The sequence below is a fragment of the Polistes dominula genome, unplaced genomic scaffold (genome assembly GCF_049000335.1).
Source record: "Polistes dominula isolate Pdom_NZ unplaced genomic scaffold, Pdom_raw_medaka contig_33, whole genome shotgun sequence".
Classification (NCBI taxonomy): Eukaryota; Metazoa; Arthropoda; class Insecta; order Hymenoptera; family Vespidae; genus Polistes; species Polistes dominula.
In genome coordinates this window covers 526,980-540,052 of record NW_028300998.1, presented here as the reverse complement: position 1 = coordinate 540,052, position 13,073 = coordinate 526,980, and the positions used below count along the sequence as shown (strand labels likewise).

The following is a 13,073-nucleotide window of genomic DNA, read 5'->3' as shown; positions in this document are numbered from 1 at the left end:
GGTGAAAATTTACACATTGGATATAATTTAGATTTTCAACCTTTGTATTCTGCGCACACACAAAAAGAATATAAAAAACTTTAATTTAACCATATTAGTTATAATTATTTAGGCAATAATTATTTTGTTTCAAGTATTTCGATGTATAATAAATGCATGATTTATTTCAAAGAATTTAGCATTTAAAGAAATATTTGAAAAAATGATTTCAAGTCATATCTGATATAAATAACATCTTACAGTACATTTATTGTACCGCGAATACTTGTACTTATTTGTTTGGATGCAGTTTTTTTGTTATATCAAGAGTGGACCCAGAAGCATGAAAACTAAGTCCCAATTATTAAAATCTTCAATTTTACAATATAATTGCTTAGTTTAACTACACAAGTTTCAAACAGCATGAATAACTCTTCACAAACAGTCTAACGTTCACCTTTATTTTCATCTCCTGTACTTTCAACAATACTAGAAGCTGATAAAGCTCCTGAAGAAAAATATAGTAACTCGCAGTACTTCTTTCATACAGGGATTGCTTTTCACATTATTTAATACTCGAGTAGTGTTTTTTTATTTGTGTCTTCATTCCGTTATTTCCCAACAAAAATTTCCGATCTCTAATATGGAAATATTATTTGCTGGGTAACAAACAGTTGACACTAATATATAACACTGAATGAAATAGTCAATCAACTAATCATATCCACCATAATTTTTACTGCCATAAGTTAGTAGAAAGAGTTTGTCCAGGTAATGCAGTATTACTTGATTTTCCTGCAGTAGTTGAAAAATTCATTCCACTTAAAGACATCTGTGACATTTGCTGCGGCAACTGTAATATTATATAATTAAATAATTTTTTGTTGTTCCTTTTAAATATTATAGATTATTTATAATCTGTATGTACTTGAGTAACAAAAGCTGCAGTAGATTGCTGTTGTTGAGTTGTCAAATTAAAAAATGGATTATTTCCAGGTGCTGGTTGAATATTTTGCGTCAACATACCACTCCATCCATTATTAGTTTGTCCTATTTGCATCATCTATGACAAAGTATATATTAATTATATTGTTCATTTAATACAGAATGTAAGTTATTATTTTATTTGGATACCATTTGAGACTGCATTGCAACACCAGTGTTTGGTACACCATTCATTCGATTAATTTGACTCATATGTACACAATTTCCTAAAGGATTAGTTACTACTCCTCCTATTGAAGAAGGATTTTGTGTAATTTGAGTTTGATTGATTGGTATTTGACTTGGTACAGTCATTTGAGTTGGCATATGATTTAATTGATTGAAGGAACTTTGTGGATTTTGAAAACTGCTTTGTTGTTGGCCATAAGCAACTACACCTGGTACTTGTTGCTTATATTGTAAAGATTGTTGATTGTACATACCACCTAGAATCAAGTATAGTTTAAAGAGATTAAATTTTATATTATTTCTAATATATATATATATGTGTAAATTCAAAAGAATTTGACAGTACCAGAAACTCCATATATTTGTTGTTGTTGAGGGTTTGGTGTACCATATAATGCTAAAATACTGTCTTTAGTCATTTTACTTTTTTCTTGAGATAACGGAATTGGCTGGTCGAAGAAGTTTTCTTCTTCACTTTTATTTGTTGCTTCAACTGTAGTATTATTATCAGTCGTAGATGCAGATGTTGGTGGTGCAGATAAAAATGAGGAAAAAATATCATCTCCAGATCCATTTGCACTTGGTTGATTGGTAGCTGGAGCATCTAAAGATAAACATTTGAACAAATATTATACATATATGCATTTTATTAAATAAATTAACTTACCAAGACCTAATAGATCTAGCGTTGCAGTGTTACTTGTTCTTCCTAATTTTGGACTGACAGAACTTAATGGTTTTGGCAACTGTGGCACTACTTCTGGTTTTTTTACAGGTGGCAGTACAGCCTGATTAGTGCTGGACTTTGATCCTTCTTTTTTTCGTTTGCGTTGCTTTTCCGCTTCTTCCTCAAGTTCCTTATCCCAATTAACCTATTTGTGATAATAAAATGTTAAAAATAGTATTAAGAAAATATTTTTCTAGTTTTATATATACTAATGAAAGAATTCATGTCAAGTTTACTATTATTTAAGTACATCTATTATTATATTTGACCTTTGGTAAAGGGGGCGGTACCCATTCTCTTGCAATATATTTTTTATGTTCATATTTTGCACGTATAAAACTTTCTAAACTGCAATCCGTTTGAGGTCTTCGAAAACTATCTGGGAGATTAGCTTCGTAGACTGCACGTGCTCGTGAATTTCCCATTTGTTGTAGACTCTGTAAAAATAGACATTACAAATTACAAATTGAAAATGTAATAAATTGGGAACACATTTATATTAGAAAATAAAAATTATAAGCATACCACAACTTGTTCGGGTGTCCATGTATCTAAGTTAACAGACTTAACTTTGCTTATATGAACTCCAAGATTTCTATGTATTCCAGCACAACGAATACATAAGAATATACCTAAATTCCAACTGGCCCATCTTGGCCCTGGAAAGATACAAATGACAATGCACACACATTTCTAATTTTATTGTAATATAGTATAAAGATATTGTGATAATTTGAACACATTACATACGAGTGACGAGATATCTCGATTTTGTTTTTATTTTTTTGGAATGCCCAAAAATGTGTCGTACGCAATGTATACTTTAATTAGTTAGGGTAAACAACAATATAAAAAGTATATAAAGAAGAATATAAAATTTTAATCATTGCATTCATGTAATATCTTTCTACAATCAAAGAAAATATGTTGTGTGTGTGCGTGTGTGTCATGCGCGTTCGTGTATGTGCTTAACTGACAGTGTCACAATAATTTTGATAGACGTCAACATTAAAAAAATTTAATAACCATTGGACTATAATCTTAATAATAATAAATAAAACCTTTTTTGATTTTTACATTAAGATAATTTGATATGACATTATCGCGTTATCACTGTCAATTAGTAAGTTTGTAAGGAAGAAATTAAAAATCCATAATTCGTCTTGAATAAGCGAACACGGAACTAGGTCGAAGAAAACTAATGAAATCGATGATTTCGATAATAGAAACTTCATTAGATTAATGAGTATTCATAAATTAACAAAATGAAAGTAAAAACTGTAAAGGAATAAGGATTTCGGGTTTTTAACTTGTACAATATTTTCCAAAAAAATTCTTGACGACAAACGAACCTTTTGCATCGCAGTCAACACAGTACTTGTTGTCCTCGTCTCTTAACATTTGATTTAAGAGATTTTGACATTTGTCTTGAATTTGTTTGGCACGTTCTTTCTCAAGACGGGACGTCATTGTTTCTGCGTTTATTTCACTTAATGACTTCTCACTTTATAAGACTTCAAAACAATGTTTTTTCTTTCCCGACGCGAACATACATCAGCGAATAGTCTAATGGTATTGTATGGTGCAATGGCCCAACAAACGCCCCCAGTCGTTCTTACTGTCAATTACGAAAACGTCACTAATTTTCGAAGGATCCCATTGGTCCTTTAAAGGATTATAATCATCAACTGATATAATGGATAGCACTACACATAACACATTTATTTTATCATCCTGATAGCCTATGTTCTTCGTTATATTTTAGTATAGTTAGCTAATCTAGTTTGTGTTACGTCTTTCATTTTGGTGCTGTTATATGTTAGGTTAGTGCTACGTGGCATTGTAAGATGATTGGTTGATTCAAGGAGGGCGAACCAATCGCGTGCTTCGTTTTTATCCGGCGCGGTTTATGTACTTTTTTTGAAATTTCAAACTATATAAACGTATGTAATAATTGAAATAATATTATATTTTTACATTATTGAGAGAGTTTTAAAAATGTCTATATTAATTTATAATAATTTTAATATACTTTGATTTTTCAAAAGTGTTGTTTCTTTTAATCTTCTACTTGATCAAATTCATTAATTTTATACTTAATGCGTATGCATTTACCTATTCATCATAAAAGATATCTCTGATGTGATCTTTTAAATGAAAGTAAGTAATTTGAGGTATATGCGTTATGACAATATTGTTTCGAAGAAATTTATCAAATATGTGATGATCTCGATGTGATTATTCGTCCATTTATCGAGAAAAAATATTTTATTATTTAATCTTAGATTTGAAATTGTTTGTCAAGTCGTTATAAAGTCACCTTCCCCAGTAATGTTAACAGTGATAAAAAAAAAAAACAAAAAAACAAAAAAACAAACGTAATAATTCTATTTCTTGTATTAATTTTTAAATAAAAAATAGAAAAATGTATTGTGTGCATTGAATATTTTGCAATTAGTTATATTTTATGATCATCGAAGGATGATAAAATTAAAGATGGGTCAAGGTTGATTTAATGAGCACTTTATAACTATAGATATCGCGTGCCACTTGTAATTGTAATTGCTTCGAAAAGAAACATTATTTTTACATAGTGACGATTTACGATCAACAGCTGCTGTTTCCCTTGACATTTTTATCTTTATATTTTCATAGCATTATACTTCGACTTAGTAGTTGTCCCTTTTATAGATGATAAAAACCTTCGTTATTGGTTATTGAAACCTTCCTCTATTTGCTATTCCTGATACGTATGTACATATTTATTTGACTGAAGATTCGTATCATAGATTTCAAAGTGTTTCATCGTTTCGACCCTTTAACGCTTGCTTATATTATTTATCTAACCCCGTTTAAAGAAGACAACGAAGTCTTCGTCCTCGAGGTAAAGACTGGGAAACGTGATATTTTTGAAACTGTTTTGTTAGAAAGGTTATAGGATGGGAGAAGGAAGCTTCGGTATATTCAAGGTGTAGAGCAATAGGTAGTTTTAGTTTTGTAGTAGTAGTCTTTGCGTCGTCGAAAGTGAGTGATCGTATCATTAACTAAATTTACCTGTAGAAGTTTCAACATTTCATTTCAAGATTGATTTATATTACTACGTAATTGTTTACAAAATTAATTTTCAAACACTGAATGATAAATATACTACGTTAAATATGCGTACAATTTGTAATTGTGAAATTCCATTATTTGCCACAAGTGTAAAAGTTCAATCAAGAGAACAGGAAGAAAGGAAAGAGAATCACTTTATAAAGGTAACATTGATCAATAGTACATTTTTCTGGTTTAAAAAAAGGCTTTGATTCAATTTTCGCTTTTGTCACTTTTCCAATTGATTTTTTGGACGCTTTGTCTCATCAATGAATTTGTAAAACCTTCATTTTAAAAGTTTGCGGACAAAATGCAATTTTTATTCTCGAAGATATTTTCCCTTTTTTTTTTTTCAGGACATTACTGCAACCTGAAAAAAATGACTGCCATTCATTCATACCAGAAAAGAGAGTTTAATCCGAACCCATTGGATCTTGGACACGTTTCATTATCCTCTGCATTTCAGTACTGTCAAAATTATTGTTGTAATAAGTAAAAAAAAAAAAAAAAGAAAAAAAAGAAAATGAAAAGGACAAGAAATTATATAAGCTATTATTTGAAATTTATTTTCGCGATTATTTTCAATAAAAAAAAAAAAAAGAAAAAAAAATACACGGACACTTTCACGGTCGTTGAAACTTCTATAGCCCCTTAAGTCAGTAACATTACGCGTTAACGATGAAAGAAATACGATCGGATGAAAGAAAAGAACGGTGCTCGATCTTCCTACTCGTAAATCATTCTAACTGTTCGTTGTACATGTCCAAAGATAGTCTACATGGTATCCATAATGTTTCTTATCAAGCTCGAATTTTCATTAATTTTTGACGATGTCCAACGATGGACTCGAGTACGTCTGAAAGAAAACATGATCGCTGATTTACTTTCGGCTTACAACAGTTCTTCTTATCTGTATCGAAGTATCCGAATTTTCTTCTATTTGAATTTTTTTTTATTAATACGATTATAAAGTTCATAAAAATGTATGAGATCGTTAATAGAACGGTATAATAAATGTATGCATATTTTACGTATAATTTATTAATAATAAATTCACTTTTATACGCTTATATTTCACATCGTTATCTTCATATTTTTCTTTTTTCTATATTATTTATAAATTACTGTACATTATATACGTAAAATAGATAAAAATCGTTTTGTTTTGAGATCAATAGAGAAAAAACAAAAAAAAAACAAACAAGTTAATAACTTCATTTCTAGTTTAATAGCGTATTAGAAACTATCCTTTTTATCGTACTAACACTTTTGTTAAACTATTATTTTTCTTATTTAATATTATGAAAATATTTAATTATTCAAGAACTATTCATGTATTGGAATTATTATTATCTTATTATATGAATTTTTCAGAATACGTTTCGTAAGAGAGAACATTGTTGAATCTGGAAGAATGGTAGGATTGACACAAGATATAAAACCATTTCTACAAGCGTCGAGAATTTTTGGATGTGGACCACACGTTATAACCGATGAAGATATTTTGGTGACTAAACGTGGCATGATATATACGTTTTTATGGATGTCCATATATTTGAGTACCTGTATTATCGGTATCTATTTAATAATCATTGATACCGAAGTAGAATACAAGAGCTTTTTGTTGACTCTTGCGAGAACAAGTCTATCCTACATTTGTCTTTTTACCGATGCTGTTCTCTCGATTGTCTGGAATGGGAAAATTCGTGCTGCCTTTGTTCAATTACGAAACTTCGATCGTACTATCAGATTTAATGAACGTTCAACCAAAAGCAATAATGCACGTCGCAAATGTCAAGCTTTAGTCTTAATTACTTTCTTGGTTTGGTTTGCCGTTGGATATACGAGTTACTGGTAAGATATCCTCGGGAAAACCCTTTTCTTACGATATTTTGATGCTCTATGACGTTTCATGGCTAGAAAATTACTAGCAATATTATCATTTTTGTTGTTTTTTTCTTTACTTTCTTTTTTACTTTTTTCTTCTTTCTTTCTTTCTTTTTTTTCTTTTTCTTTTTATTTTTATTTTAATTAATTATTTTTTTTTAATTTTATTCGTTAATCGACAATTTAAGCTACGTTTTAATGCGTATTTAAATCAACGTTAAATGATTAGCGTGTTTAATGATTTTTAATATGAGTGATAAGATTGTACGATATAAGATAAAGTTAATATATAGAAATAAATATAGATATATAAATTAACCGTGAATATTTCTTGACAGTTGTGACACAATGCATTTTTTAATAATTTATTATAATATACATATATAAATCATTTCTTGTACGTATTTAAATACTTTTATTGGGTTGGCAAGAAAGTAATTTCGGTAGTATATATATATAATAATATTATTTAATATTATATATACATATATATATAATTAATATTATATATATGTATATATAGGATATAATGTAATATAGTATAATATAATATAATATAATGTAAATATATATAATAATATAATATATAATATAAATATATAAAGAAAACCGAAATTACTTTCTTGCCAATTCAATATATTACACAAGTTATTTTGATTATTTTTTTTCTAGTGTTTGTATCAAATTCTATTAGACAGACGTATTAATTCTTAACTTCTAATGTAATATTTTTATTTTTTGAATCGTGTGTATTTTTATTATATTTTCTCTATTCTTTTTTTCTTTATTAAATAAGCTCAAACGCTCAATCAAAAGGAAGAAATTATAATAGTGAGTGTATGTGTGTGGGTGTACGTGTATGTATGTGCACAGTTGCGAAGAATCTGCCCCGATGTTTAATGGCATTACTTATGGGATGGTGAACGCGGCGATATCAATGCAGCTACTGAAATTTGTTGGGTTGTCCTTCGTCCTCTATCAAAGGTTTCGAAGGCTTTGTGAGATACTATTACTTCCTGAAGGTAAGTTCATTTCCTGTAACGTTTTTTTTTTTTTTTTTTTTTTTTTTTTTTATCTTTTAACGAGAACATTTTCTCTTGGTTAATTAACTTTTCTCATTTATCACGTGTTTAAATTCTCTATACACGTTGAAACACATTGCGATGTGTAAAACTTGCATCATGTTTCACTTCTTCTGAATTATGTCCAAATTTTTAATATTTATTATATATTAATACAATTATTTTTATCTAGTTGTAATATAGAAAGCATTAATTTTCAGATTTATTTTATATTACAATTATTTATATTAAAAAAATAAATTGTTTTGTTTAGTGTTTAAATTATCGGCATTTATATGAGTTGCGACGTGTAAAACTTGCATCAGTTTCAGTTCTTCTGATTTGTATGTACTTATTTTTTTCATATATATACATATACAAACCCATATCATCTGGTTTCCTTTTACACGATAACCAATCGAGTGCTATCGTTTTCCTCGAGTTCAAAGAAAGCTTCCAAGCTTGTTTCTAGGTTGACATGTAATCGATTGCACCCTTTAATGTCCTTCTACACTCGTAACATCGATATATATATATCAACTATCGTCAACGAAGAGTTAATGTGCCAGACATTAGTTTCATTAACGATCTAAGTTTCACCCTTTTGTTAAGTCTATTTGATATTTTCCATGGTTATTCGATTTTATATACAAGATAATGTATAATAAAGTAGACACACGTTTCACTTTAAACTTTAATTGTGAATTTATTTTTTTTTTACTATATCTTGTAACAATAAATAACAATTAACAATTAATTTGAAACGATTTTATTAAATTATCGTCAGAGTAATAAAATTATGAAATACCGTTACTTTATACTCATAAGTTTATTTTACAAATATTTTCAATTATATATAATTGAATGAAAAAAATATTTTTATATTTAAATTTAATTTTTGTTGTTTTTTTTTTAATTTATTAATTTATTTATTTAATAAATAATAAAAGAAATATAATTAATTTATTAATTTTAATTTAATATAATATCTTTTTATTTTTCACGTTATGATTAATCTTTGTTAATGTTTATTATTTTATATTGCAGATGGGAAGATCATGGTGGTGGATCAAGCGAGAATGAACTTTCGTTTGGAAGAAATATGGTGGTTGCATTGTTGTTTGTCGAATGCTACTCAAATAGTTAATTCGGTTTATGCAGCATCACTTTTCTTTTGGATCATCAGTATGTCTTTTAATACTCTTTCAAGACTTTACACGATCAATGGACACGACGAATTGCCGACTCTATTACTTGTACGAGAATCCTTGTTAATTTCTGCTTGCATTGGGAATCTATTTTTGATCATAGCGATTTGTCATGTTACTGCATCTCAGGTAAGTTACACATATATCTGTAGCTAAATGATGTGAAAGCTACTAAAGAAAGTTTTCTTACAATTTGCACATGAAAATATATTATTGTGTCTACCTTTGATCTTTTCAGGCAAATGACGTAGGAAAAATAGCCTTTTCACCACTCTCTTCGGTCATTGGAAAACGAAATTTCACACAGGTGAGTAGTACTATTGTTAAAATTCGATTCAATGCGATCTCAAACGTTTGTTCATTTAACAAATGTTAAAGTTATTATAAGAATAAGATCAAAGATCTTTCAAGTTTGAATATTCAATGCAGCTCTTTTATTCAATGTATTTATTTGTTTACTCCTTAATTATCTCAGTTTTTTATTATCTAATTGTAAACAAATAGTTAGAATGAAGAGCTATTTTGATCAAAGCGTTTCTTCTTCAAGACCTTTCTGTTTTCGTAATTCCCTCTCTCTCTCTCTCTCTCTCTCTCTGAAACCTTATCGATTTGCTTCTCGTAATTATAGGATAACATCGAGGTTGCTGCATATTTTCAGCTAAGGAAAGTCTATTTTTTTGCTGGTGGTGGTATGATTCGCATCGATCTGTCTCTTCTTCTTACGGTAAGACGATAAAAGACTGATGAGAAGGTTAATTTAACTAACAATAAGTTTGTCCCTTTCCACCTTCTCCTCCTTCTTTTTTCTTCCCCGTATATATATATATATATACACCCATATATACATATATTTAATTATTTTCTCATTCACAATCGATAAATGTATTACTTTGACTTTTATAGATAGCTTCAGGAATAATGACATATCTGGTGATCTTACATGCCAATAACGTGTGATCTCTAATACACATTGAAGATGAACTTCCACTCTGATTCTCATTCGTTAATTATTTTTCACGTGACAGATTGCTTTGTTGTCATTTTATTGATGTAAAAGAACTACGAGTACCTGGAAAGAATATAGTGAAAAAGGATAATTAAATCGATTAATATTTCATCGAAACTAATCGTTTGATCAAATTATCATTCAATTTTTATTGTATGCATTCATTATTGTATATTTATATCTTCTTAATGTATATAAATTATGTGTCACGTTGTTTGTCCGCAATGGACTCTTAAACTACTGAACCGATTTCAATCAAATTTTGCACATTGTGTGCAGTTTCATTCAACTTGAAAGATACGATAGTTTATATCTCAATTTATAATTCGCAATATTATTTTATTGTGAAAGATGTGTGTATAGGACTGATTGTGAGCCACAGCAACGCGTGGTAGGCCACCTCTAGTATATATATATATCATACATAATAAATATGTGAAAAGAAAGGTAGTGCCTTGTTTGAAAGAAATACGAAAAGAATAGTTAACGCTTAGTCATTATTAAAATGATTGTTAGGTAAAAATCACGACGGGACATTCAATAGAATTGTGAATTTTTAAGAATTCAGTCAAGAACAGTAAAAGAATGGAATAAGAGGTAGAACTTTGAAAAGAGCTGACGAAGTATAGAAATGAGAAGGGTTACAGTTGACGTATAGTTTCAAGATTGACTTTTGCCATCACACGTGTCGACGTCGAGGACTCGACGACGACATATCGAAATAATAAAATAGACATTTATGTACGAATTTTTGTTATCTTCCGCCTTTAGATTTTCTTTCTTTTATTTGTAGAAAATGTTGATATTGTTTTGAAAAATTTACAATACAATTCACGTTAGATTTTGTCTATATTTGTTGAACGTGATTTCAAACGAAACTTTGTTTTTTTCAACGATCGATGGAGGAATTTAAAACTAAATTCAATTTTGTTATTATTGTGAAAGTATATATAGAAAAAAGAAAAAAGAAAAAAGAAAAAAGAAAAAAAAAGAAAACTTATTAGATTAACCTTATTAAAAAATGAGTAGCGTTTATCGTTTAAATGGCATAGTAGTAATCGAATAAAGTTCTTAACTAATTGGAATTTTCTTCTTTTCTTCTTTTTTTTTTTTTTTTTTTTCAAAAATACATACCACAAATTATTACATTATCAGATGGTAAAGCTATTAAGTTTATATTGCCTAAGTGACAATATCGACAACTTGTTAACATGTGCCGATGTTATTATATTATAAATATTGAATCTCGCTGTGTGGTGTGTGGTTTACCTCGTATGAAACAATCGATTGTTTTTTTATTTATAGAATTTTTTCATTAAAAAAATATTCAATTTAAATCAAATAATTTAATTTGTACATTTACTTTATGTGTATGTATGAAATAATTGGATTTATACAATTTATCAAAAGATACGATATATGAGCTGTTCAGTGCCGTTCATCGATTAACTCGACTTTTTGAAAAATCTTAAATTTAATTGTCAAAACACTTGGTATATCATAACTTTTTTATATTTATAATAACTTTTCTGAATAATAAAGATTTAACACCATTAATGGGAAAAAATTTTGTTGCCCATTGAAACGAATTTTTAATATAAATGGCGCGATTTTCGCATATCAGTCGTTGCTATTGTTTCATCGCATTACTCAACTTTTTTGTTTTATGGAGTTAATTGATGTGTGCATTGAACGGTTCATATGTTAAGAATATTGTCATTATTATATATACGTATATTTATATGTCGATTAAATTTTCTAAATGTTACATGTTACAATAATATTTTAATCAATATTTTTTTTCGCGAACGCGAGTTAATCCATTACAGTAGTTATTTGCTGAAGCATATCTCGTCAATCTTTTTATTAAAAATGACGATGATCATCGAAACAGAATTGTGAATGTCAGTCTGTATATGTTTCGCTCTATTTCGTGATTATTATTAAAAATTGGGAAATAAACGTAACGTATAAGAAGTAAAATAAAAAAAAAAATTTCAAATCTAGATACTTTTGCTTATTTTTATATTGTAAAAAGAGAACAATTAAATATATATATATATATATATATATATAAATAGTCCGATGATAAATAATTAAAATTTTTTTTGTTAAATAATATAAAACATATTTCATAAATAATAAGTTTCTATACTTTTTTATGATATATACAAAATAAAGATGTAAATTAAACGTTTTTATCAATATGTAAAAACATTAGATTAATCGATAAGTAATATTACAGTATTTAATATAACATTATTATTATTATTACTATTATATTTTTAAAAATTAATTATTATATATTAATTTTTATATATATATATATTTATTATATAATTTTTTATTATTTTTATTATTTAATACTTTATTATAATTAATTAAAATATATTATATATATTATATAATTATATAATATATAATGATAATGTTTTTTTTTATACATAAAAATAAAAATAACTAATCCCATATATATCTCAATTTAAAAATCCAAAATTTTTCCGAGAATTTCAATCAATAAATAATATCATAATATTTAATACAAAATACTAGAGATTATTTTATCAATTGAAAATGATATTATTTCAATGAATTATTATAAATCCATGATATATTTGAATCGATCAAAAAAATTTTTTTAATAAATTTTATTCAATATATATTTTCAATATGAAATATTAATAGGATTGATAATATTTTTGAGAAAATCATTTGCATTATAATTATTTTTTCGAAGAAAAAAAAGAAAAAAAAGGATAGATACGTGAGATAGAGATAGATCTGTTGATTTTCGTACATAACCCGCGAAGGATGAAGAGGAGAAAAGAAGAATGAAAGCGAGACAGACGCAGGCGCATTTTAGACGATCAGAGAGGTGTAGGTGGGCTCGTTTATACGAATACGGCGGCGCCTTCAACACCTTCGGCGGGAGTCACGAT

General features: G+C 27.8%; 2 protein-coding genes across 2 annotated transcripts; one reads left to right on the top strand and one right to left on the bottom strand.

The window, feature by feature from the left end:
• Positions 1 to 419: 419 nt before the first annotated feature.
• Positions 420 to 3,650, bottom strand: LOC107064525 (stromal membrane-associated protein 1). Its single transcript, XM_015317275.2, has 8 exons — positions 3,232 to 3,650; positions 2,405 to 2,538; positions 2,149 to 2,316; positions 1,820 to 2,024; positions 1,499 to 1,756; positions 1,114 to 1,409; positions 908 to 1,042; positions 420 to 832 (listed from the first exon to the last, which is right to left on the bottom strand). The coding sequence occupies exons 1-8, from the start codon at positions 3,347 to 3,349 to the stop codon at positions 716 to 718; spliced, it is 1,431 nt and encodes a 476-aa protein (XP_015172761.1). The 5' UTR covers positions 3,350 to 3,650; the 3' UTR covers positions 420 to 715.
• A 1,031-nt stretch (positions 3,651 to 4,681) lies between these two features.
• On the top strand, positions 4,682 to 11,261 carry LOC107064458 (uncharacterized). Its single transcript, XM_089173410.1, is given in 9 exon segments — positions 4,682 to 5,136; positions 5,329 to 5,437; positions 6,347 to 6,826; positions 7,656 to 7,735; positions 7,738 to 7,881; positions 8,968 to 9,257; positions 9,367 to 9,435; positions 9,757 to 9,852; positions 10,032 to 11,261. Coding segments are annotated over 8 exon segments (1,299 nt in total). The 5' UTR covers positions 4,682 to 5,136; positions 5,329 to 5,351; the 3' UTR covers positions 10,086 to 11,261.
• The last annotated feature ends 1,812 nt before the right edge of the window (positions 11,262 to 13,073 follow it).

Coding starts and splice junctions, on each gene's coding strand:
- LOC107064525 (XM_015317275.2), bottom strand. CDS start 3,349: ATGACGTCCCGTCTTGAGAAAGAACGTGCCAAACAAATTCAAGACAAA. Junction 1,757..1,819: donor GCTAGATCTATTAGGTCTTG/GTAAGTTAATTT, acceptor GTTTATCTTTAG/ATGCTCCAGCTACCAATCAA. Junction 833..907: donor CTGCAGCTTTTGTTACTCAA/GTACATACAGAT, acceptor ATAATATTACAG/TTGCCGCAGCAAATGTCACA.